The 27,097-nt window shown below is 32.1% G+C and overlaps 2 protein-coding genes across 2 annotated transcripts in view; both read left to right on the top strand.

Moving 5' to 3' along the window:
• Positions 1-792, top strand: part of LOC149900324 (clavesin-2-like) — a 30,133-nt gene extending 29,341 nt beyond the window's left edge. Inside the window, exon 6 of the mRNA XM_090113271.1 lies at positions 248-792. Coding sequence (XP_089969397.1) covers positions 248-547 — 300 coding nt within the window. The 3' untranslated portion in view covers positions 548-792. The remainder of the gene's footprint in view (positions 1-247) is intronic.
• A 2,540-nt stretch (positions 793-3,332) lies between these two features.
• LOC149900322 (uncharacterized) overlaps positions 3,333-27,097 on the top strand; it is a 46,594-nt gene continuing 22,829 nt past the window's right edge. The window contains exons 1-5 of the mRNA XM_090113015.1: positions 3,333-3,424; positions 19,521-19,643; positions 21,037-21,135; positions 22,736-22,834; positions 24,633-24,830. Of these exons, the coding sequence (XP_089969141.1) occupies positions 19,521-19,643; positions 21,037-21,135; positions 22,736-22,834; positions 24,633-24,830 (519 nt within the window). The 5' untranslated portion in view covers positions 3,333-3,424. The remainder of the gene's footprint in view (positions 3,425-19,520; positions 19,644-21,036; positions 21,136-22,735; positions 22,835-24,632; positions 24,831-27,097) is intronic.

Raw genomic sequence — 27,097 nt, 5'->3', positions numbered from 1 at the left:
TAAAAAAAAGAAACTTTCAAGTTTCATTTGCATGTATCACTCATCGATAAATCTACCAAAAATCGCCACATCGATTCCTTTAAGAAACCAGTCCAATAGTTAAAAATATGATTTGAATGGTTAATATTGTTAATTTATTTAATTTATATCAATGTAAAAGTTATTTAATAATAAACATCACTTGCTACAAGACACGCCCAATGAAACAGCGTATTTATTAGGTTTAATTTTAGTCAATCTTTTTCAGGGCGCAGCGCCAACCCGCGTGAACTCCTGCCACATCATCAACTACAACTGGCTCCTCAACACCTTCTTCTACATATTCAAGAAGTTCATCCCCCAGCACGCCTGGGACAAGATTCACTTCCATGGCAGTGATTTAAAGTCCCTACAAAAACACATAGACCCTGAATGCCTCCCTACGCAATACGGTGGAACCTGTAGGAACTATGTAAATTGTACAAAATGGTTGAAAAAGATTAAGAAATACCGAGATGAACAGTTCGATAGAGATATGAAGCAACTAGGTTATATTATCAAGGAATAGTAATACATCATAAATTATAATGGTATTAACTATGTCAAGTCATTGTGATGTATTTAGTTTTGTAATAACTGTTCTTTGTAGAACCTATAAGTAGATCCAAGAAATGAATTATTGGTGCAACTAGCTATTTTTTTTAGTTAATAAGGATCTACGATCTAGTCTTCTTAATTATTAAATAGGGAGATATCAGGATCACAGGCTTTTGCCAGAAGGGTACATAGGTAAATAGGAAAAAATATGGAATATTTTTTAATAATGATTAACACTGCTTATAGATTGATAAAATTCTTATTAAATTATAGTATAGTATAAAGTAAACCCAGTGAACGTCCTGAAAAGATTTTTAATATTGAATTTAAGTTCGTTCGTTCATTCGTTCTTAAGCTTAAAAAAAAGCTTATCATAAATTTAAGAACTGATTAGTTGATATCTTTGATTAGGCACATATTTTGAACCTTTTTGTAAATAAATATTTGTTAAGACATCGCTAAAGTCAGCTTTGAAAGTAATATTTGGACTGAAAACAATATTAATTATTTATTTTCAACAATAATTAGGAAATTTGGTACATAAAAATTAGCAATACTTAGAATTAAGGGTGCTTATAAAAATTGCTCAACTTTTAGATGTATAGTTTATTAATTCAAATGTGGTTGTGTTTAGTTATATGTGTCTATTTATAAATATGTTAGGTGTTTATTTAATATTACCTATGTGTCGATTGCTATTTATGTCAATTTTTGAAATTATATTTATTTATTGGAACCAAACCTACCTTTAACATGATAAAAGTTTTATACTGTGACAATTTTAAAACAAGCAAAAATATAAGTTCGAATTTAGTATGTGTGTAGGAAAACAAACTATATTTCCCATAGAATTACCTGCATTCAATTTGATACGATCAAATAATGTTTTATGAAACAATTGACCAAAGAAAAATTGAATGTATCTAGGTACTTATTTATTTAATTTTAAAGTGTTCAACTAGTTTCTGGATACTGGGGTTTAATCTAGTCTTAAGTGTTAATTATGTCAAAACTAAATATTGTGGAACAATGTATGAATGTGATATTTTGAATATTTTTATAATAAAAAGATTGTAATAAATTTTAAGTGTTTTATTTCAAATTATTATTAAATATTGAGTAACATAGGAGGCCCGTGTCCCAGCAGTGGGAACGTATATGGGCTGATGATGATGATGATGATTAGATATCAACCTTTATTGCCTATAAATTAGTTATAGTATAAAACTCTGCCAAGAAAGAAATAATAATTAATTCACAGTTTTAACAGAAAGCAATATTTATTTTATAACTGTGATACCTGTTGTAACATAAGATAGCATTTAATTAAGCTAAAAAGTAATTGTAATATTAAATATTTAGTTTTATAATACCTATAAGTATCTAAACATAACTAAATTATTACATTACAGAAGCACTAAGTGCCCATAAACAATTATGAACATATTCTTTAATGAATTTATGATCAAAGTGCGCCCTCAAGAAACTGGCTTCAAAATAAATAAAATTATATCTTATGTTCGCTCATTGCCTGCAGGCAAATTAGCATTACAGGGGCACTTGCTTCGTAATTGTATTATATTATAATATAAACATGATGGGTCTTCTTCACAAAAGGCATCGTTGGGCGAGTAGAGGTATCCACAACAGTGTAGAGGGCCTAAATGTCTATGATCTGACGTCATTGTAGATGTTTATTCATAACTAGCTTACCGCCCGCGGCTTCGCCCGCTTTGTCTAAAACGTAATAAATTATATACTAAAACCTTCCTCTTGAATCACTCGTTCTATTAAAAAGAACCGCATCAAAATCTGTTGCGTAGTTTTAAAGATTTAAGCATACATGGGGACATAGGGACAGAGAAAGCGATTTGTTTTATACTATGTCTAGTGATCACCGTAATGGCGGCCAACATCGACGATCATTTGTTGGGCCAACGCTGTCCATTGTGACGAGGGCCCATAATATTAACTCTAGAAGTTAGAAATTTATATGTGAGTAAAATAACATCTTTTGTATTACGGTTTTCTTGAAGTTGACGAAGGTTTAAGACTAGTTTTGTTCGTCCCCTAGCTCGGGGATAATATGACGAATATGCACAATAGATTTTAATGCGATGTTTTTGTTATAATAATATGTACTTATAACTTAAGTAAATATTTCTATTAAATGTTTATTTCTGACACGTGCAAATAATTGACGAGGAAAATATTCTAGGTTGTTTTTTCTAAAACACCTGTATGTTAAAGTAAAGGTTGAGGGTTACGCCGTGGTATAATAAGCACATAAACATTGCAAAATTCAGCTATTTTTTTTTTCCCGACTTTAAACATTTACTTATGTTGTAAATAATATTTTGATAAAATAAACCAACCGAGAGAATTTGTGAAAACCGAAATTAATTTGCATTGTAGGTACTGTTTACTGGATAAATATTAATTATGATATTAAGTGCTAAATTAATGGCTAAAAGCCGACACCTTTTTAGAATACTTTTTCTATTTAATTGCAATTTTACTCAACTGCACTAACCTCGCTTTTTACCGTGATTGTGTGAAATTTAGAGAATAAAACACGATAATAATTTACACTTTATGCACTTTCAATCTAAAGCTCTGAAATATTGACCTTAGCCTATAAAAAGAGTATTTATTAAAAGTCTCGTGCCGAACCGTTTCTTTTGAATATATTATCAGCGCATGTGTTCCCAGAATCCCGTAGCTACAGGTCGCTACGCCTCAATTTGCCGCGGTCTACGCCGTAGCGCGGTCGCAAGCTTGAGCGCTCTATCGGCTACGAATATTGAAAGTTGGAAAAGTTCAACTCTCTGTGTGTGAGACATTCACGGTGAGTACTATTTTGATGAAGATTTTAACAGGAATAATCATTTTGTACCAGATTTTATTCGTTCAGCAAAACGGGTGGATATAATTCCAAATATAATAGCGGTAGAGTTTGCTTTGACACAGCTACAATAGAGTGCATTTAATGCTTGTCGGATACTTTTTAATTAAAATGTTAACTACGCCGTTATGTCAAAATGTTGTTATGCTCGTTAAATGCAGTGGGTCCCTTATCAAAAAATGGAAATGTTCCGTACCAGTTTAAATATTTTTCTAAGCCGATATTATATTCATAAAGTTTATTTAAGTGAGATGAAATTTTATATTTTGTGTGGATAGAAATGCTATATCTCTTCGTTGACCTATTAAAATAAAGAAAGAAGAAAATATCAACACGCAAGGATCAATTGAACTACAGTGTAAACTCTATATAACGACACTCCATTTAACGTCAAACTCCGTATAACGTCAAGATTTCTCGACTTGGGTTGGTTTATATTGTTGTCTATACAAGAATACACTCCATATAGCATCACGCTCACTCTAATTAACGACCACAATAAGACATTACCACTAGGAACTAGGACTAGTAGGTACTGGCTAAGTTGCCGAAATCAATGAAAATGTAGTTGTGTACATTCTTTTTTACTGACATACCGAAGATTCTCAGAAATGCAGTCGTAGAAAAATAAAGAAAAAATTTTGCATGCCGAAGAAGATGGACGATCTGCCAAAAAATTGAAGAAACCTCAATATGAAGATATGTTGACACATGTTTCGTAGGCAATGTCAAAATAATATTCCTGTCTCGGGACCAATCATGCAATTTTCCCTTTCTCTCTATTTAACGACCACTCTCTATAACGTCGAAAAATGCAAATGCAATATATTATTAATATGCAAATATTGTTCGTTTAATAGTATAGAATAAGAAGTTAATTTATATTTACAACAATAATCCTAGGATAACTAACAAAATCAAACTACTGATTTATTTATACCGTGACATGCTCGCCGTTTTACTCGCCGCTCGGTTCTAATACGCGAGCGGCGACTGCAACGTGGTCGGGAGCAAAACTAGCACAGGTCCTCCTTCGATGACGTCCGGCTGGACTCTGGCGGCACTGACGTGGTGCGCGCGAGTCGCATTTTACGTATTATATTTTATATAGAAAAAAATAAGGGCTAAATTAAAAATCTATCCAAAAATTTCCCTGTAAAACCTGATTAGTAAATGAAATGTCAAATTTTCATAAACATAGCGTTCCCCTAATTCTCATAAAACTGATTATGCTTTTAAAATCGATGTTACTTCTGATTTTTTTTTGATCGAGTCAAATGTTTAATATTGTGTTTTTATCCAAAAAAGTCACTAGATCAAACGTTTATCTGTGCTATATATTTTTTTAGGATTTTAAATATGATGATTTCTATCCAAAAACCATGATTTAGAAACATACATTTCGGAGCAGGGCCCCTTAAGTGACGTTATATAGAGTTTACACTGTATTTTAAACGATTGTTACATCGATTGCATTGTATTTTCCATTGTAAAAATTGTATCAGTCATATAAGCATTTGGCTTGCCCTGCTAACTCATCTTAAAAAATCACTTTATACTAAGTAATTGTACAATTTAAAATGTATTGACTCCAAAAGCAGTCAATGTTGTTCTTAGTTCTTACCGTCACGGACACGAGGGAAACAGCAAAACAGCACTCAACTTTAAGTCCTAAAAAAAGTTAAATTCCTAATCCAAATGTACGTGTAGAAACTATTTAGTCATCTGTGGGGTAACAGTTGGTTGTCCTTCTGCCATAAAATAGAACCGAGATACAAAGAATTACGTCTACCGTGCAGGGTACATAAATCTCTTTGTTATGAACAATGAAATATGCCGCTGTATCAGAGATACTCAGAATCATCCGTGCGTAAAGATACAATATCTGTTGTATTTCTAAGTGTATCGAACTGTGGGTAAAAGCCTAATAATAAGGGAGTATGTATATTAGAGTGATTGCTTTGATTCAATGTTTTGGGGTATATTTGTAGCATTATGTACCCTTTCAGTAATCAAATGACTCCTAGGATGATATCTGTATAGCTAACAAATTAGATTGAACAATCATGTAAATGAAATATTACTTATTAGTAAGTGTACATTGGATAACTGACAGCCTTATTATACTCTTTGTTTAAAACATAATTTACACACAGAAACACTTTGTTTCCCCAGAGCTTAATTAAATTTTTCATTTAAAAATCTTTGCGTTAACAATTTGAAATTTTAATATGTATTTCTCAAAATCAATCTATAAGGGCATAAATAAATCTTGATCACACATTTGATGTTTTTTCGGGAACAACTATATAAATAACTTCTCAATAACTTCCCTAACGACCACTGAAGAGGATCTCAAGGATCCCTACTTCCTATAGAATTAGAGTGGTGCTAAAACAATTTAATAGAACGCTTTTCTCTATTTGTTATGACGAACATAACAGTATCGATCTTGTATTGATATACAGAAAATTTATCTTATTTGAATTTTGAAAGCCCACTAGTCAAAATTCGATCTTTCCACTCAAACAGCTCATAACAGCGTTATATTAATTGCATTGGCACTTGGCACTAGGCGACAAATCGGAATATGGAAATGGTGATAGATTTATGTATTGTACGTATTAAATATCCGATAGGTACGTAAGACAACACGGCTATAAAGATTTCAGATTATTGATGTTAGATAGATTGATGTTTGATGTGAGATTTCGTTTACATTCCCATTTCATCTGATATCACTTACAAATCATGAAATAAATGGCTTTTTATGTGTTTTTTGTAAGTCTGTAATTACGAAAATGGTTATGCCCTGGATATTTATAGTATTCTTCGATAATTTTCAGTGCACTATAGTTTCTTAGCCTCATAATTTATTAATAAATGTGCAATAATTTCATGTTTTTATACAGTCATACATTTGATTTGATTTCTCGTAGGAACAATTTATAATGACGAATAAAAAAAAAGCTTTTGTGTAACTGAATAGAAATATAATTAAATATTTTCTTAAACAAGGACTTCCAATTACCAAATATTGAATATTTTTCAAGGAAAACAGGCAAATCCTCGCTGTTTGAACACAATTCGTTCTGTTTACACAAGAGATTGGATTCGCGCCATTCGCTGCTAGCTGTAGGTGGAATAATAAACTTATTTTCAATTCAATATATGGTTTTTCAGCGTTTATTTGATATTCAAATGTTTCTTTGTTAAAAAAAAGTAAAATGTTGTGTGGTTTTATGAAACCACGGTAAAAGTGAAACTTAGGTACAAAATTAGCGTATAGAGAGTACGATAATGACTCCGAACACTGCTTTACTTGGCAGCCGACCGTCACGCGACATGCGCTACACAGACCAAAAAGTTTGAGACGATGTTATAAAAGTTTCACTTTAAAATATACTATTATATTGATACCAACTGGACTAATTTGGTAGTGATGTTTTAGGCACGTAAAGGAGACGATTTTTTTTGTTTGGAGAATAGGCCCACCTCAATATCTTAGCGTATATTAATGAAATGTGTGTTAATTTGTTCCTTGAAGTCCCCAGATTACAGTGGTGACATTACTTTTACATGTTTTAACCGGAATCTTTAGAAATACGTGTGCAAACATTCACCTCATTACTACATAAAAACTAACTGATAATGAGCGATTTGTCTTGTGTGACCCATCCGAATAATGATTCGGATGGGTCACACTAGACAAATCGCTCATTTAATTTAATTTTAAATATATTGTACCCAATGGGGTACAATATATTTAAATAAATGAATAAATAAATATTAGAAAACATCATATACATTGTCACGATTTAAAGCTCGGAAATCAGACACAACGAAGGTACCACAAACACAGAGACCCGATTTGGTTATAAATAGTATAGAAAATAGATATAAGTGGGTGTACCTCAAGTTTCTGGACCTTGATGCGATTTTAGCGATTGGGAAAACTGATTCAATAAGAAATAATTAGTTGAGTAGGTATGTAGGTATTTAGGTACGTGATATTTTATGACTAATATTATAATAAATAGGTACATAATATTAGGATAGGTATCCATTTGCACAGCTATTTTATTATTCATGTTCAATTGTAATATTAAACGCTCATAAGTTGTAGCAATATCATTTTTAAATAGGTAAAAAAAACATTGTTTACATTCATTGCAAACATTGACGCAGGGGGCTACGACAGGAGCAATCTGACATATTATTCCGTCAAAGCAGCCAATAGATAATATAACGTTTCGTTACACGGATTTTTTTAGCTGAGTAGAAACAAATTGTTTTATTTGATAAATGACAGGATTTAAAATCGCTATCAATCTTATTCTTCCATATAAATAAGAATAAAAACAGTTTCTAAAGTGGTTTATTGAAGGCAATTTTTTTCGCTTTTTGGTTTTATTTTCATTCTATCGATAAAAACGTTTCGTTCTAGTTTTTTTAATGTTGGCCATTGTTCTTGGTTTGTAGACAGCACACTACAGCAGGGATGATATCAAAATAAGGCTTTTTAATTCGATTTCATGATTCCGGTTTCGTTTGTAAAACAATGAAGTTACAAAATTCATAATATAATTTTATATTTTTACACGTTTTTTTTTATGACTATACGTTACCGAGTCTTGGTGGGCCCAAAAAAAATAGTCTCCTTATTGTTTATCAGCCGTCAATTTTTCTGTTTGTTAAATAAGTAGTTATGTTTCGAACTTGAATTGATATATAGATGTCTCATGGATATTTAGATTACTTGGAAAAGGATATAACTAAGTTTTGTCAACAAAACATGACAGGGGTGAAATACGGGATCGACATTATGGAGAACGGCAGCTGTCGTAAGATAACATAACCGCCGACGGGCGACGAGTAGTAAGGAAAGTAAATATTTAGTATTATTCTTAACCAACTTCAAAAAGAGAAGGTTCTCATTTCGACTTTTTTGAGTATATCACCTCAGAACTTTTGATTGGTTGAATCGATTTTGATAATATTTTTTTTTTGATAGGCCTGCCACGTGGTCTCATTTAAATTTGTTTTTTTTATTGGTTTTTGGATGAATAGTATATTATTACGAAATAGAGGACATAAGGACATAATTCGTATTTAAATCGACGAATGGAAACTTCTACTGAACTTATGTAGATTTCAATTATCCGAGTAAAAATCTAGACATTGTAAAACTTGAAGTATAAAGTACACTTAAGTCTTTATTCTTGCTTTATTACTCCGACACCTCGTATAGAGCATATTTACGACATTTTTATGGCATATATCCTTTTATTTGCTCCGTACTCGGGTTGATAACACTTTTATTAAATCTTTAAGCTGAGAAGTTCTCAAAGAGGGCTATCTTAAAATACATCATTTATTTTTTGTTCGTAAATGTAACAATTTTCTGTCTAACGGATTAAATTTAATGTAATTTATCCATACTAATATTATAAATGCGAAAGTAACTCTGTCTGTCTGTCTATTACTCAATCACGCCTTAACTACTGAACCAATTTGCATGAAATTTGGTATAGAGATATTTTGATACCCGAGAAAGGACATAGGATAGGTTTTATCCTGGAAATCCTACGGGAACGGGTTTTTCTTTGAAAACGCGGGCGAAGCCGCGGGCGGAAAGCTAGTATTATATAAAGCATAATATATAAGATGTTTATGAGTATCACAAATAAATAGATTAGGTACATCTAAGTTGTAGAATGTTTATTTCTCAATATTTTTTTTATAACGTTGTATAAAAATTGAAACATCCTTGGAGTTTTGAGCGAAAAATTAAATCTACATTATGTAATATATAGTACTTAGAGTATGATTATATTACTACCCATTTAAAAACCAAAGTTCATAGATAATTAGTAACATAGTTCTGTTATGAAATAAGTTAAAACAGCTAGGGAATATGAGTTAAATTTCTGCGTAGGTAGGTACTTGTAACACGTGTATGGGCTCAGTACAAAAGCGGAGCTTATTGTATTAGTAATGAAACACTGGAACAATCTGTTTAATTCTGTGAAATACTTCTGAAAACCTGATATCAGAATTAAAAATTCCATTCAAATTGGAGCTAATATAAAGCGAAAAAGTTGTTTTCGTTTTTTTTTCTCTCTGTTCTGGTTTATGTAATTATACTTACCAAATACCAGTATTTACGTAGGTACTATGAAATTTGTTAGGCTCTGTACCTTTTTTTTTATAGTGGGGAAATCTTCCAAAGATACCCACGGCCCCCGGGGAAGGAGCCGTGGGTTATGTCGGATTCTTACCGACTAAAACCCCACTGTGTTCCGTCGAGCCGCTTTAATGATGGGGCCGCGGGTATTGGTTAGAATTCTTCCGCGACCACCAATGAGGTAACAATCAATATGTCATAACAAATAACATGTTACATAGGCTCTGTACCTAGAGTATTTTATACTTGCACTTTCTACTTGCTCGCTCACTTCTAATTGCTCGTTAATAAAATCAATTGCTTATTTCATGAAATGCTTTTATTACCTCAATACACTTACCTGCGCATCTATATTTTGACTATAAAATTAAATGAGTAAACTATATTTATTATATTATAAAATCTTGTAAAAGAAAATTTTCATCGAAAACCTCTTAACTGGTAGACGAAGCCAATCGAATTAAGCGTATTTTATCTGTATGTGGTGTCTGGATTTTAGTGTCTATAGTTCTATTATTATTGCAAGAAACTTTCAATTTTATTAAACAGCTAGCTTTCCACCCGCAGCTTCGACTGCGTTTTCAAAGAAAAACCCGCATAGTTCCCGTTACCCTGGGATTTCCGGGATAAAACCTATCCTATGTGTTAATACAAGTTACCCTCTCTATGTGTGCTAAATTTCATTGCAATCTGTTAGTAGTATTTGCGTGAAAGAGTAATAAACACACACACATCCTCACAAACTTTCGCATTATTATATACTAGAGGTCCACCCCGGCTTCGCCCGTGGTACATATTTCGCAATAAAAGGTAGCCTATGTCCTTTCTCGGGTATCAAAATAACTCCATACCAAATTTCATGCAAATTGGTTCAGTAGTTTAGGCGTGATTGAGTAAAAGACAGACAGACAGAGTTACTTTCGCATTTATAATATTAGTATGGATTAGAAGGATAGGATAGAACATAATAATTATATGAACACTCTATATTTTATTATCTTTCTTTGTGATATGATCGCGTTTAAGATCCCTTCACTAAGCTATAAATATAGCTACTGAACGCTGATGAAGCAGTTTTTATCCATCAATCAACTACTTCGATCAACCGCTTCGTTTGCAATTTCCTAAAAGTATTTTAGCAAATACTAATTTAAATAATTTTACGAACGAATGAAATAGACAAAAGAACGCTTACTAATTCAAAAGATAGACAATGAAGCTACTTATTTCGTCTGCTATTTACAGAATATAGATATTACTTTATGAGCAATTTAAAAGAATTGTATTCATTTAGTTTACAATTCAACGCCAACAATAAGGTACATTTCAGAAAAATATTCCACGTATTGTTACGAAATGGCCTTTACTTATCTAGATTAGGAAACTTCGAGTATAATAGCTATTCAAACTTAATGTACTGTAAACGGATGTAAATATCATAGTATAGTTAACTTTGTAAGATGGCATAAGGTAACTAGGGTAACTTTATATATAGAAAATTTTGAATCTTTATATTTAATGTAGAGCAAATTTTCCAATATTAAAACCTATATAACTTCGCTGAATTTTTATCACAAAATACTTAATAGCTAACGCTACTTTTGTGACAGTTATCATTTAATTTCATAGATAATATAACTCTATATTGGAACTTACAAAGCTGACTTGCCCTCCGTCAAAACGTCCTCTCGCGGTTTTGAAAGTAAACACGGGTAGCATAAATGTCAAAGGAGGCCAAGGCTCAACCCTAGCCGATAACCCGACCCGAGGGTAAATACGTTAATGTACTATCTATTGTACTCTGCTCTCCTGGTACGTAGAACTGTGAAACGTGATCCCTTTGTCCCCTTTGTTTGCACTACATGCCATGAAAGCCCATTTAAATAAAAAAATAAGCTACTTGTTATTTGTTTTGAAACACATGTTTCCCACGAAACTTTGTTGGTCATTCATAAATATATTTCCGATGAAGCATTTCAGATCAATATCAAAATTGTGGCGTATTTGCGCATTAGTCTGTGCAATAAGCCACTGCAAATTGAATTGTCTTCAATTGACACTCAATCAGTACTCAGTAGTAAGTACATACAATAATAATAATGTTCCGTTTATTATTGTGTGTTCATAATTAGTGCTTAGGGCTGCCCAAGCATTAACTAATATACTAAAAAGTAAAAAACATAATCTAAACAACGGTTATATGAATTATTTTCCAGATTGGAAAACACTAAATTTGTTTAAAATGAAATGTTGTATTCTTGTTAAATTAAGTATAGTTTATTACTGAAATATTTTTAATCTGTGGCAATTTAATAAATTTCTCATTTCAGGTAGGTAAGTAAGTGAATTTATAGGTAAATTACGTATTAGAAATACACGAACATTGCAACTTGGTCGTCGTAACTTTACGCAGAGGTTGAACTTGTGAACAATTCCTGGATATGTACGAGCTTGAGAGGAATTCTAAAGCAAAACTTTGAATCTAGGCATTGCTACTTCGCCGGACATCCGCTTGTAAAATGTATTCTGATCTTCAAATTATATGAAATGTATCTACATAATACCTACTTGGATTCGCAAAAATCTCATACAAATTCGCAAAGCAGCTCATTAAGCCTTTATTTTAATGTTATGTCATTACATGTAGTTTGTAAAAATATTACAATAGAAAATGTTTCTCTGCAAAAAATTAAATTTATTTGCAAAAATTTGCCAACCATGGCTTTGCGGTAATTACCTGTCAGTAGTCGCAAGGCAATATGAGGCTGAGGCATTGTTTGCGTCTGTTTTGAATTATGTATCGCTTTGTTACTGTATTTGTTATATATAGCTGTCAATGAGCAATAAAAATGTAGTGATTTTAAATACATTTATCAATACTTACGTATTGCAATAGTCGTAATGAAAGGCATATATTTTGATTTTAATAGGCTTTGATAATTTTAAACATTATAAAAGATTTTTTATTTACTATACCTAATAGAATAGTGGGTCTAGAATATAGATTCTAGAACTATTAAATATTAATATGTACGATAATATACATACCTATATAATATAGAACACGCTTTGTACAAAACATCAGGCGGGCACATGAGACTGCACGTACGAAGGTAGAGTTAAAAGATTTATCATTGAAATGGATGGGAAATTAATATATCCCACAAGAGCACACGGGTCTAATAAACGTATCTTATTAACAGTATTTGGAAAAGGTTTAGAACCCATAGGGTTTGGAATGGTTTTATCTGAATGATAGAATTTTTAAGGTCAGATTTTAATAGGTTTTCATTCACAGAGAATAGAATTTAAAAATGGTGTTATAGGTAGGTACATACATGTATGTATGTATGCTTCATCATAAATAACATGTCTAACAAAGTGAAAGCAAAAAAATATGAAAATATATTTCTAAGGTTAATCATATGCACAATAATATCCCGTATACCCTTTGTATTTCTATTAGGTAAAATATTTTCCTTAATACACGGAACGGGTCGTTAGTTTTGTATAATATTTGTATTAAAGAGACTCTAACAACATGTTCATTATAGCGAAAAGATTCGTGAAGTATAAAGGACGAATAATTTGCGAAGACCTCGACCCTATGTTCCACCTTGTTATTTCTGAGGACCGAAATATTATTTTTAAATATTCCGTCCAGGGTCTACCTTTAAGTGATATTTGTCGGTCCTTGGAGATCATAAAGCTTGTTATTATTGATTTATAAATAGGTACATATTTATTAAATAGAATCTAAGGTTTTTTTATCTAGGGTTTTTATTAGATCTACGCTACACACTACACAGCCCGTGTATATCTATTACTAGCTGTGCTCCGCGGTTTTACCCGCATGTCTCCGCTTTTGTTGGTCTTAGCGTGATGATATATAGCCTATAGCTTTCCTCGATAAATGGGCTATAACTTCACGTTGATAACATTTTACCGTATTTAAAAATTCGTTCTATAAAACTACTTTCTTAGTGATTTTTTTCAATACAGTATAATTGTTGAGTCCATTTGTAAAACGTGTTTCAAGTGTTGAAAAAAAATTAATCTTTATCATTGATTTTGTTGTATCCATTTTTAAAACGTTAAAAAAATTTCTGTTCTTAAAATGAGATCGAGCAATACTTATTTTACAGTTTTTAAGATCACAAACTATGCTATATACATCGTAAAAAACTCCTACAAAAGTAGTTTTGCCGAAGGGCATTCGATAACTACGCGAGAGCATTTCAGAATAAGGAAATATTTTTGCGAAAATGCTGCGAATAGTGATTTAGATTTTAGATACACAGAACTGAAATAATGAAACTCATGTATTGTTATGCGAAAATATTTATATAATATGTAAAAATAATATTTCGGTTGTCATCTACAATGCCGAAATGCAAATAAGTTTATGTTCTCATGATTGAAAATTTAAATTAAAAGATATTTGGTAATTTTTCAGTTTCAATATTTGTGACTATTTAAAATTTTCATCTTTAAATACACTTACAAAGCATTTAAAATATAGCAGTATATTTAGTTTTACTAACACTAGATAAGTAATATATGGGCAATGCTGCCTGATATAAATAAATAACTAAAATACTATATAAAGTACAAAGAAAATTGTTTAGAAATAAATCATAACATTTCTATTTCAGTTTTGTTTGAATTAAATTGCATCCATATGAATATTGCTATTCTTTTGTTTGAACATAAAATACTCTATAAAATATTTATTTGAATAGATAAGGGGACTCGTGTATCATATTCATCATATGCAGAGAAAGCTTTAAAAGCACGACTATAAGCTTTCAATCTTACTTGAAAGCTTCAAGTGAAATTCTGAAATAAATAAAGCAATGGCTTTAAATAATGATTTAGCTATATAGTTTTTCCAGTAATTGTCTAGAATCTAGGTCTAGATAGTAAGAATGATTTCTTTATATTGTTAAAAGAATATGTAAAATGTTTTTTTGAGTGAATTGTTAATACATATTTTAAAAAAGGATGTTAAGAAAGATGTGCGTAAGTATTTAGTAATATGAAGTTGTGCTTTTGTTTTTTTACAAGGACTTAAATTTTCTTATCAAAACGTTGACTAGGTAGACTGAAGTCTGAAACATGCTGAAACTCTAAGAAGTAAGAAACGTGTCATATTTACAAGTTCAGAGTTATCTGTGAAGAGTATTAGGGATTGTGGAAATTAAAGTCGGGAAGAGTACACCTCAATAGACATCGAGTAAAAGCTTCGAGGAAAAGCTTTTAATTTTGTTTTCTGGATATTTCCTAGCATCGGCTTAGAGAGAGTAAGATTACAGCTACCTTATCTTCAAACGTATTCACCGACACGAACTCTCTTAAGTTCGATTGAAAACTAAATCTAATTTTTATTTATAGTAAATATGAAATCAGTTTATCATAAAATTTTATATTTATTTGTTACTAGCTTCTGCCCGCAGTTTCGCCCGCATGGTATAGATAAATTATCATGGTACAAACTTTCGTCCCCTATTTTATCACCTTGGGGGTAGAATTGATCAAAATCCTTTATTAGCGGATGCCTACGTCCTAACATCTACCTGCATGCCAAATTTCAGCCCGATCCGTTCAGTGGTTTGGGCTGTGCATTTATAGATCACTATGTCAGTCAGTCACCTTTGAGTTATATAATAAATAGAGATAAATATGAATGTAGTGAATTATTGTATTCTAATGAATGCATTGATCCTTATAAGACTGGTTGGCATGAATTAATCAATTTATTTATTTATAGCTATGCGGATTGTGAACGAAATATTTATCACTGCGCGGCGTTGTATATTTCGTTTTTTACTGAAAAGTATTTTAAAATCCGCTTCTGACAGCATTCGTATTATTTCGCAAACACATTTTGCAAACGACCTATATACAGGCACTACAAAACATTGACTGTTTTCATAAACTATGCATCGGACATTTGGAGACTGAAGATCGAATTTTAACGATTTATTTATTATTTTACTAGTGGTCCGCCCCGGCTTCGCCCGTGGTATCTACATGTTTTAAACTATCCTATCTCTCAAGTTGGATCGAACTCCACATGGTGTGCGAATTTTATTATAATCGGTTAAGTGGTTTAGGAGTCCATTGAGGACAAACATTGTGACACGAGATTTATATATATTAAGATTTTCACCAAAGTTTGAAAACTTTAATAATACTAGACCTGTTTAAAAGCCACAATACGAAAAGGTGAGGTCAAATGATTGAAGGTAATGATTATGGACTCAATCGTCTGTATTTGAACAATAGTTAGAAATAAACGGAGGATAATGGAAACTTGCAATATTGCACATGAGCTTTACAGCTGTAAGATCCTACATACTTAAATAAAAATGGGAAATATTTCTTGCCTTTATTTTGTTTGCAATAAGACTTTTCGTATACTGTATTCAATCTAGCTTTTTTATTGATTTTATTACTATGAAACTTCACAGCTTAATATGCTTTAAATTTATACGCTTTAAATAAAATAACAATTTATTTAATGGATCCTTAATATATTTTCGTTTCTCTAGCCCTCATTTTAGTAAAATTTGTCTGCAAATAAATTGAAAATAAAAATACATACTTCAATTCCCTCTTCCTTTTCTAGATGCGCTTTTTACCTCTATTTTCTATACAGGCTAGCCTTTTTGCCTTGCCGGAGCGACACAATCTTTTTTATTCGACTCTAGTGGGAATTGACTCAGGAAGCCATTAGAAATATAGATCGTTATTACCTGCTAGCCTAATGATACTATGAAACGACTCAAAGATGGCATTTAATATCGAAGTTTTCAATTTAAATATAAAATATATGTATTTTCTTGCATTTTCAGAAGAATACTTATAAAATACAATACCTCTTCTTCTTTCTAAGAACGTCGTGGAAGCTTTTCATAATAAACAATCATTATTTCTACATATTTCCTATATTTCACTGTTTATGTTCACCATAAAAACAACAATTAGTTAATAAATGAGATGTTTTGAATGTTGCCAGCAATAAATCAGATTAATGAGTATATAAATCTCGCCCAAGGATACGGCTCAACTCGGACCATTTTACCGCATAATTTTTTTTTACACTTGTATAGTTGGGGCTATTTTGTTTTATGTTTTCATCATTTAAAAACCAAACTAATTGATCGATAATAATTAGTGTTATTTACAACACATTTATACATGTAGGTGATAGGGTACAATTTTTTTTCGTTATTAAGGAAGTATCATGACAATGTGTTTAAATATTACCTATAATTAATTAGATTGTTAATATTAAAAACGTATATTACATTACATATTTTCGTATTCATTTTCAGTATTATACAAACTAGTTTCAAATTTTTAACCTGTAAACATACATCTATAGTTGTTTGCTTCGCCTTCATTGTGATAATTATTAAAGCTTGTAAAAAATCCTGGATGAAAGTTGAAGCTGCGAATGACATTGCTAGTAACAAACTTTGTTTTCCTAGAAATAGCTTTTACAGAACTGTCAATTTTAATTGAATCCGTGAGTTGAGAGAAAAAGAGGAAATCGGTTGGTACGTTAACTATGTTACATACTGAATAAATTTCATCCCTGTTTTTATAGAGCGATGAAATATGGAAAAACAATTTGATTCAAATTTGATTTATCATATCGTACAGTAAACGAAATTAATATATGTAGGTATGTGAATTAGTTATGAATGAATTGTATGAAAGTATTGTCTTGTAGTAAAACACCACAACTTTTGTAGAGCACGAACCACCAAGCTGTACGTACGTACCTAACTCTTATTATGTAAAAAAATCATACTTGCGTATATGCTTTTTTTATGTAGGTATTGTTTTCTGTTATTAATTCACTTTGTAAAAAAAAACAATTAACATTTACTTTATTTCTCAAAGCGATTTAATAAGCCTGCAACGAACAAACTTTAATATCCCCATAAATCCTTGGCTAAATCGCTAGCAAACTTGGTAGCAACTTAGAAAAATTACAAAAGCTTAACATCGGCACAATGTGAGGATCTTGACATCGACCTTGCTCCATTTTCTCATGAGTTACTGGAGTGGAAGGTCGATAACTCGTAAAATAATTAAGCCACGCAATTATTGCGTTCATTTTAATACTTGATGTTACACTTCAAGGCCTCCATGGGGATTCGTTTGAAACAAAAGGAATATTATGATTAGGGGCATTTTTAAGACAGTGTTACATTTTTTTTTTTTGTGAACTTTGATGGATTTTTTTACTGCTTAAAGTACGAGATATATGCTTGTTTGCAATAGTTTTAATTGTAGCCATAATATTATGAAAAAATACTACAATTTGAACGGTAATATTTTACATTTCAACAAATAAAATCACCCGGTTCACTTGATTTCAGTGAATATTGTTTTTGCTCAATACTCAATAAAGCTCCACTCCGATAATTTAGTATTCGATGTAAAAATAAAGTTATTTTCATAAGCTTGAGTACTCTGTACTCTATAAAAGCAAAATCGTTTCAAAATTAATTAACAATGAAGGAAATTGGAGTAAAATTTGCTAATTGATTGAAATTCAATGCCGTTAATGAAAATATAATTTACTTCGCTTCGCTTAATTCGCTTCGCTTAATTCGCTTCGCTTCTATTATTATTTTGTGAATTTCGAATTCGTCTATTTTATACCTACTGACAACAAAATGTTTGATATTAATTATTTAGGATACACATTATACAGCTTATTTGCTATAATTCATCAGTTTATGATGATGGGCTTGTATATTGTGGATTTTTTAATTATTTATAAATTTCACCATTTTAAAGCAATCTCAAGGATACTGGGAATATATATATGAGGCTTGCGAATTTTAGCTTACTGCTTTAGATATTGCATTCTATAGAATGAATTAAATACGATGCTTGTTTTGTTTTAAATTATTCATTCCTCCGTACAATGTCGGTGCTTTGAACGTATTATATAGAAGAGATAACAACTTCATACTTGTATTATCTAGCAGGTTTAATTGTGAATGTGTTTTCTAGCATAGCTTGTGTGCAAATAGACTCATATTCACCGTATCTATGGAGAGTATCACCTATTATAATGAAAATACAATCTACATTTCTGCGATTATTTATAAAAATAAACCTAGTTTATTGTTAAGTTTAAGGTTTCTAAAGTGGGTTGTTATGCGAAGGAGTAATATTGCTTGTATTTTTATGTATCTACGTCGCTAATACTGCGTGTATCAAAAACTTTCACGAGCTTAATTTGTGAAATGTGCAAAAAATGTGGCTTTGGCTCAGTTTATTAATTCAATCCTTTTGATAATTCAATTTCATTGTGGTAACAATTATGTAACCGCTACATTTTCAGTGCATTTTCTTTTACAGAATCCTTTTCATATCAATATAATGGTATAATTGATGGCTTCCAATTACCGCTGAAGGCAATTGTATATAAAATTAATTACAATGGACAATGGCTTATAAAATTAATTAGGTATTCAATAGACATTAATTCACAAAAACTGCTTAGTATGCAAGTTATATGTGATTCAATGTTCGTATTCCACAATAGAAAGTTATACGTAATTGATTTTGATATATTTAACTTTGTATTGTTTCTTTATGAAGTGTAGATAAAATATAAAAATTCCAAAAATATACCACATGCGTATAGGATTATAATAATGATAGACAACGGTAGTACATAATTTAATTGTTTTAATTTACCTACTTTTATGTACCTAAATAAGTTTAATCAGTCACATTTCAATTCTTAATCTTATTACATTTTACTCAGTCCTTATCATAATAGTTGTCTAAGGATATATCCTTAAATATTGTCAGCAGATGGAGGGTCGTTCTCGTATCCAACAAAACGACCTGCTCCTCCACGAAGCGGTGATCAAGAATGAGCCGGCGGCGGTGCGGGAGGCGCTGCAGAGACCAGCTGACGTCAACTGTAGGAACAATGTAAGATTATTAAATAAAAATTAAACAAATAAGAAATAAAAATCATTTATATTTAGTACCAATGCACTGACATTACACAATTTAAACTCGACGATTGCCTCAACTAGGTATAAACCTGTGCTAGAGAGTACCTAGAGACGACCGACGACGATGACCAAATAAATAAATAAATCATTTAAGTATTTCACACCATTCTAATATATTTAATACACTTAATGACCTAGGATCCTAATCACTACATAGTATGTATAAAATAAAGTCACTTCGCAGAAAGCTAGTAAGTATAGTCATAAGCTGCTTTTCAGGAGCCTATGTTCACAATAGATCATTGTGTGTTGTGGTCCTTATTTTAACCATGATTCAAGAGTTTATTCTTTTTGTTAGAGAAAGTTTGTTATCCTACCATTCTGTGTGGTATATAATAAATATACTCTAATAATGTAGGATTAAAAAACCTTTGCGCAAGCGTAATGTACGGGAAACTTGAAAGGGAAAGCGGAAGTTAGGTTTATTTTTATACACAGGGTATGACCCAATTAAACAAGTAAAGGTCAAATAATAAATATACTTCCCTTTTTTTTAATTTGCACTGGAATACAAAGATGTTAATATTATTTGCAAATAACGTGAAAATATTATGGACACTTGTATGAAATAATATGCGACACTACAAATCCACATTACAGAAAAACTATTACTATAATAAGTAACGATTCTGTGAAGTTTTATTGGAAATATTTCATATCCCCTGGATACGCAAATAAATTCTTCAAATAATATCCTCGGATAAAGTACGACTGCAGGGAGGTTAGTCATTCAAAATGTAAGCCAGCCGGCGCGGGCGGAGGCTGTGCATTTTTTATGAGCCGACTTGAAATTACCTCTTTGGGAGTTTTACGTTATTGTTGGAGTATCCTTGGGTTAACGAAGTATTTTCTCGGTTTGTATTTTTAGTTTTTACCCTGTGTGGACTTTGGTAGAGGGATACCTAAGTTTTTATTTAATTATTAAAAATAACAATAATTGAATAACTATTGGAATAAAATGTAAATACTAAACGGTAGGTATTCTAGCCAGGGATGAATACTTTTAAAAAAATGTTCGCTATAAACCTATGTTTTAATGTATTTGATTATTGATAACGTAACAAACATTTTTAATTATCCTTTTGAACATTATTACATTACCAATTAGTATTAAAAAAATATATATTTCGGGACAATTAAAATATTAAAAAAAAATGCGTTTATACACCATATTTTTTACTTCTTCAGCGAAATCCTGTTAAATATTTCTCTTTCCGTGGCAACCACACCATATTTTATATTACTTCTTCAGCGAAGCCCTATTAAATCTTTCACTTTAAGGATAATTTAATAAGCGTGTATTTCAGTACGGCAGAGCGCCCATCCACTGGGCGGCTAGCAGAGGCAACGTCGAGATTATCAAATTGCTCATTGATGCGAAATGCGATATCGAAGCCGTCGACAAGGTGAGGAATTATAGTAATCATTTAATATTATGTGAAGAATGTCTTATATGCTTTAATAGTTTCAGACCTTATAATATAGACTTACTACAGATGATATAGGAGAATGACTTATAAAGGCTTGATATACATTTAGGGAACATATAAACTTACTTAATTACTTACTTACTTTTAATTAATTACTATTTATAGCCTCATTCATATTCATGGTTGTAAAGAAGATGATCGACGAAGTTGCTGTGTATTTTATTAAATGTTGATGCTCGTCGGGCACGAAACATTTTTAACATGGTTCATCTCTGCACAGTGTTTCAAGTTAAGCAACAAACTTGAAACATTTTGAAAAACATTCAAAATTCGGAATATTTTTCCTCCTTCGGTTATTATTTTTGAATGTCTGAACTATTTAGATAAGTCATTGGAGAATGACGTTCAAAACTACCTTTTGTCACGAAATCCAAAACTTGAAAGGGCATGAAATAATATGTGTGGGAAACAGGTGTCGCACGAAAACGTGAAATTCACGCAACTAAAACTATTTCCGGAATGCTATAAAATTTAATATTTATGTGAAAGCTCTCTTTTATTTAATGAAGGTAAATAAAGAAACAATTTCACTAGTGAAATTGTCGGATGTGAAAATAAAAACGAAAAAAATGTTGTGTGGTTTTATGAAACCACGGTAAAAGTGAAACTTTCCGAACACTGCTTTATACCTACTCGGCAGCCGACTGTCACGCGACATGCGCTACACAGACCAAAAACTTTGAGACGATGTAATAAAAGTTTCACTTTAATAACGTGGTAACATAAGTTTTGATTTATGAGGCATGAATATTTTCCATGTGGCATACCCACAAGGGCAGAAAGGACATCATTTCAGTTAATTGATTGTTGTTTGGGGAATAAATAACTCAACGATACGTTAGAGAAGGAACAGGATGTTTTTTTAACACACGACGCGAAATACACACACATATAAATAAAGTAAAGTAAGTATAGCTTATAGCCTTGTATTATAGATTATTGAATTGAAAAGTATAATAAATCTTCTCGTGCGATCTGCTACATGCTATTTATTTTAGTACCTTACAACAAATAGGTCTCAGCTGCGATTGTTGTACCGTGGCCAATGATTTATACGCCTTACAAACTATGCTCTATGTGTCTAAACTTCAGGTTTGTTTGGTGTTGTATTAAATTATAATGTAAAAATATTATAATAATAATGAAATTATAAGAGCTACAAAATTAATTCCAGAACAAAATTAATTATACCTTTGTGTAGCAATGGTCTATACTATATTATGTCTGGTATACAATAAACATTTCAAAAGAGTCACGTAGAAAAATTTCATTTTATAAAATGTCAATTTCATTTTATTTTTTTAAAAAAATAAAGGAACAGTTGTACAAATATGTTTTAATTATTTTAGTCGACAGGATTTGAATCCGCATTTTTAAATTCACTACCTTGGTTTTATTGCTTCCTTCTCACGATCGAAGTTTTCCGAATCTGTCACATTTTACAAAAATGTATTAATTTCATGTAAAGGCTATAAAAATAGCAAGTTTAAGGTACAATAATATGAAATATTCGCAGTTCGGCATGCGGCCGTTGCTGATGGCGGCGTGGCACGGCCATCTCGATGCAGTGCAGATGCTGGTCCAGGCTGGCGCTTGCCTCGCTGCTACTAATAAGGTGCTATATCTTGATAATCCATACTAATATTATAAATGCGAAAGTAACTCTGTCTGTCTGTCTGTTACTCAATCACGCCTAAACTACTGAACCAATTTTCATGAAATCGGGTATGGAGATATTTTGATACCCGAGAAAGGACATAGGCTACTTTTTATCCCGGGAAAATGACGCAATCCCGGAAATCCCACGGAAACGGGAACTATGCGGGTTTTTCTTTGACTGCGCGGGCAAAGCCGCGGGCGGAAAGCTAGTAAAGTATATGTCGCTAGTTAATTAAATCAGCGGTTTAATTTAGAGCTCTATAAGTTACCTGCTTGAATGACTGCTGTATCCTATAAAGTACCTAACTTTGAATGAATTGTCAGGATAATGCCAATAGGTTTTTCTTGTTAGATCAAAATCATTTACCTAATTGTGTCCATGGAATAACTGCTATAATAATTAAGAATTATATTATTGAGAGAGCCAATTAAACAAAAAAAAGTTAATATTTTTTTTATAGAGCGAAATAAATAAAAACATTTCCGCGTATAACTTAGTTTTTCAGGAGCTATTTGAAGCCAAAATTTCAGTAAGCATAAACAAACCTAACATCAAATTCTAATCAAATTTTAATGATGGTCTCCATTAGGTAGTAAATAATTCTCATTTGTTTTGTCTTTATAACGTAAAAATATAATTATTTTAGGATACCATATTTTAATTTTTAACTACGTTATTTGACGAATAATTAACGATTACGTAGGAAAATATAATTATTTCGTTTTAATAATTTATAAGTAGGGTAATTACTTTGTATTACAAGCTTGACTGTAGAGACATTAGGTCTGCTTTTGGTTTATTTTTTAAGGATATTTAAATGAATGAATAAATGAAGCCTTGAAAAAGTGAAATGTCCGAAATAACTCTGATAGAATAAATAAATAAATGGGAGATCAAAATCTAATTTGAAAAACCTATGTGCGAATGAAACCCAGTACGGAAAGGAAACCCAGTATTCATTACAGTAAATTCAGTAGATACTGTTTATTAATATTATAATAACTCTATTAATAACGTTCGCATATTTATTTCCCTTTGATCTAAACTATCTAACTCTCTCTATGATATCAAAGCTGTGTATCAAAGGTAGTCTGATACTAAATGCAAATTATATTCTGCATCCCTTTGAAACTATTATTTGTAGAGAGAAAGCAATTTATACAGTTTTCCATTGACAACGTAACAATGCGTGTATTTCATCAGTTGGAAAGGAATCCTTTTTTCAGCAGGTTATATTTAATATGAATACTTTCATATTGAACAAAGTTTTAAAGGTTCACCGCAATTTCTACAATTTTTTTTCTATGTTTTAATAGATCCTAGGTATCATTTGAAGACAACTTGAAGAAAGTAAAATAAAAATTAATTATGTGAATCTAACAATTCTGATGTGAAATATCATAATTACTCAGCTTATCTATTGCATAAAATACAGTGTACGTTCATCGGCTGTACATCTATCAGCCCGCACTTGGTCATTGTGGTAGATTATTATAGCCCAAACCCTCATACGAGATATTATTGTATGAAGGATTGGGATATTGTATGAGGGATTAACAATCAATGCTATCATTAATTTTTAAAGCGAAACTTCTTTAAGCGCGTCGAGAGTAAAATTTCAAAGAGAGTAAGGCGACGATTTTGGGATCTTTGAATCTTGCCAAAGAACTTCCACTTCTGACACGTGTAATCAGCACACACGCTCTTTTTATTGATTCCTGTGTAAAATTTTAACACTTATCGTTTCCACCAGAAACAAAACGACCTCCTCCAATGCGCATGCGCTCGCGGCGCGTACGACGTGGCGCAGTACGTGATCTCTATTGGCGCGCGAGTGCAGACCTCCGATATGGCGGGCGACGCGCCGCTTGCGCAAGCCTCCCGCGCGGGCTTCACTAATGTTGTTGAACTGTTGCTGGACAAGGGGTCTTATATTGATGCTGTTAATAAGGTAAGAATATCTGTAATAGTGTATAGTATGTTTATAGTATGTGTATGAGATGCAGGAGGAGATATGATGCTTGTTGATACAATTCTTAGACGACGCGGTTGACACAGTGGTAAAGTAGCTGCCTACTGAGCCGACGGTCCCGGGTTCGATCCCCGGTCAGGGCAAATATTTGTGTGATGAACTCAATTATTTGTTCTTGGGTCTGGGTGTTATTATCTATATAATATGTATTTATTAAATATTATATTTATCGTCGCCTAGTAGTACCCACAACACAAGCCTTAATTGAGCTTACTGTGGGACTAGGTCGATTTGTGTAATAATGTCCTATAATATTTATTTATTATTTATTATAATTATTATGTAGTAGGTTAACGAGGCTCCGTTCGCTTGGTTGGGAAATTCCCTTGGAATTTGATATTTACCGAGGTGATAGGTATACACTGCACCTATCACGCTAGCCACCTAACTCTAGAAATTATTACGCTTAGCGACAAATAAACACACGTGAGCATATCTAATAGATACCAGTTAGTACGGAAGTAAGGGTAAGGATTTGAATGTAAGTTTGACAAAACTTTGTAACGAACGTTGAGGGTTTATGGAACTTTGTTAGGATAATGAACCGACAGTATTTTATGAACTTTATTTGGTTTTAACGACGAACATTTTCTGTATTTTTCTCTTAATAATTTTCACTTCATGTTACGGTGCATTTAACGAACATAGAGCTATAGAGCTAGAGCAAGAGCATTTTTTCGTAATATTTTAGTGTAAAAAGGCGTAGACTGTAGAGCATTCTTTCTTCGTTTTTAGTGCGTCGATTAGATTTTATGCAATGTTCTAATACTGAACAACACTGAATACGAGTTTTCGTTTACACTAAAAGATCACAAAATAATCCTTTTGCTCTAGCTCTATGTTCGTTTGAATGCAACGTTAGAAGAACGTGCGATGCAGTAACTATAATTAAATATTATACCCGTTGTAATAGACACATCTATACCAATATTATAAAGCTTTATTTTTTTGTTTGAACGCGCTAATCTCAGGAACTACTGGTCCCATTTGAAAAAAAAATTTCGGTGTTAGATAGCCCTTTTATCGAGGAAGGCTATAAATGCTATAATAGGCTATCATCACTCTGAGACCAACAGAAGCGGAGCCACGCGGGTAGCGCAGCTAGTGAATTATAGCCGTGATGATGTCTTCATACTAAGATTAGCAACAGATCACTATAAGATTAATTTATTCTAAAGCACGTCTTGGATCACGCTCGTATTATGCTAACAGACTACATCTCAGAATATCTTCTTGTGTGAATTCCTAATGCCATAATGGAGTATGGCTAATGGCATACTAAGTACCTAATACTAATAAGTATTCAATAATATTGGATTTCCTGTTGTCTTCTGTGCCTCGTTAGGATCTTAGTAATTGTAGCGTATGATTTGAAAACAATAGATACATTTAGGTACCTGAAAAACTCGAATATTATAAATTAAAGGACAAAGCTAGTCGTCCGCTAAACGGATGAATAAAATAAATTAGTCGTCCGATTATTATCTATATAGTTAGGTTTTCGGGGTTTCTTTAGAGAACTGCCGCACGTATTATAGGTTTTTTGTGGGGGGAGGAGGGGGGAGGAGGGCACACGTTGGTATTTGATTTTTTTTTTTGCGCGTCGACGGAGCCCCGCTTCGCGGGGCTCCTATTTCTGTGTAGTTTTTTTTTAAGAAACCTAACCTAACCTAACGGCTAACCTAACCTAAACTTGATTTTTTTTTGCGCGTCGACGGAGCCCCGCTTCGCGGGGCTCCTATTTCTGTGTAGTTTTTTTTAAGAAACCTAACCTAACCTAACCTAACCTAAACTTGATTTTTTTTTGCGCGTCGACGGAGCTCCGCTTCGCGGGGCTCCTATATCTGTGTAGTTTTTTTTTAAGAAACCTAACCTAACCTAACCTAACCTAAACTTGATTTTTTTTTGCGCGTCGACGGAGCCCCGCTTCGCGGGGCTCCTATATCTGTGTAGTTTTTTTTTTTAAGAAACCTAACCTAACCTAACCTAACGGCTAACCTAACCTAAACTTGATTTTTTTTGCGCGTCGACGGAGCCCCGCTTCGCGGGGCTCCTATTTCTGTGTAGTTTTTTTTTAAGAAACCTAACCTAACCTAACCTAAAGGCTAACCTAACCTAAACCTAACCTAACGAATTAAGGGCGAATATCTCGGCCATTTTTGATTTTAGAGAAAAGTTGTTCCTAT

Source organism: Colias eurytheme, chromosome 19 (genome assembly GCF_061535395.1).
Source record: "Colias eurytheme isolate Ceu_HAF_F1 chromosome 19, ilColEury1 Martin Lab GWU primary, whole genome shotgun sequence".
Classification (NCBI taxonomy): Eukaryota; Metazoa; Arthropoda; class Insecta; order Lepidoptera; family Pieridae; genus Colias; species Colias eurytheme.
This window is presented reverse-complemented; position numbering and strand designations above follow the sequence as displayed.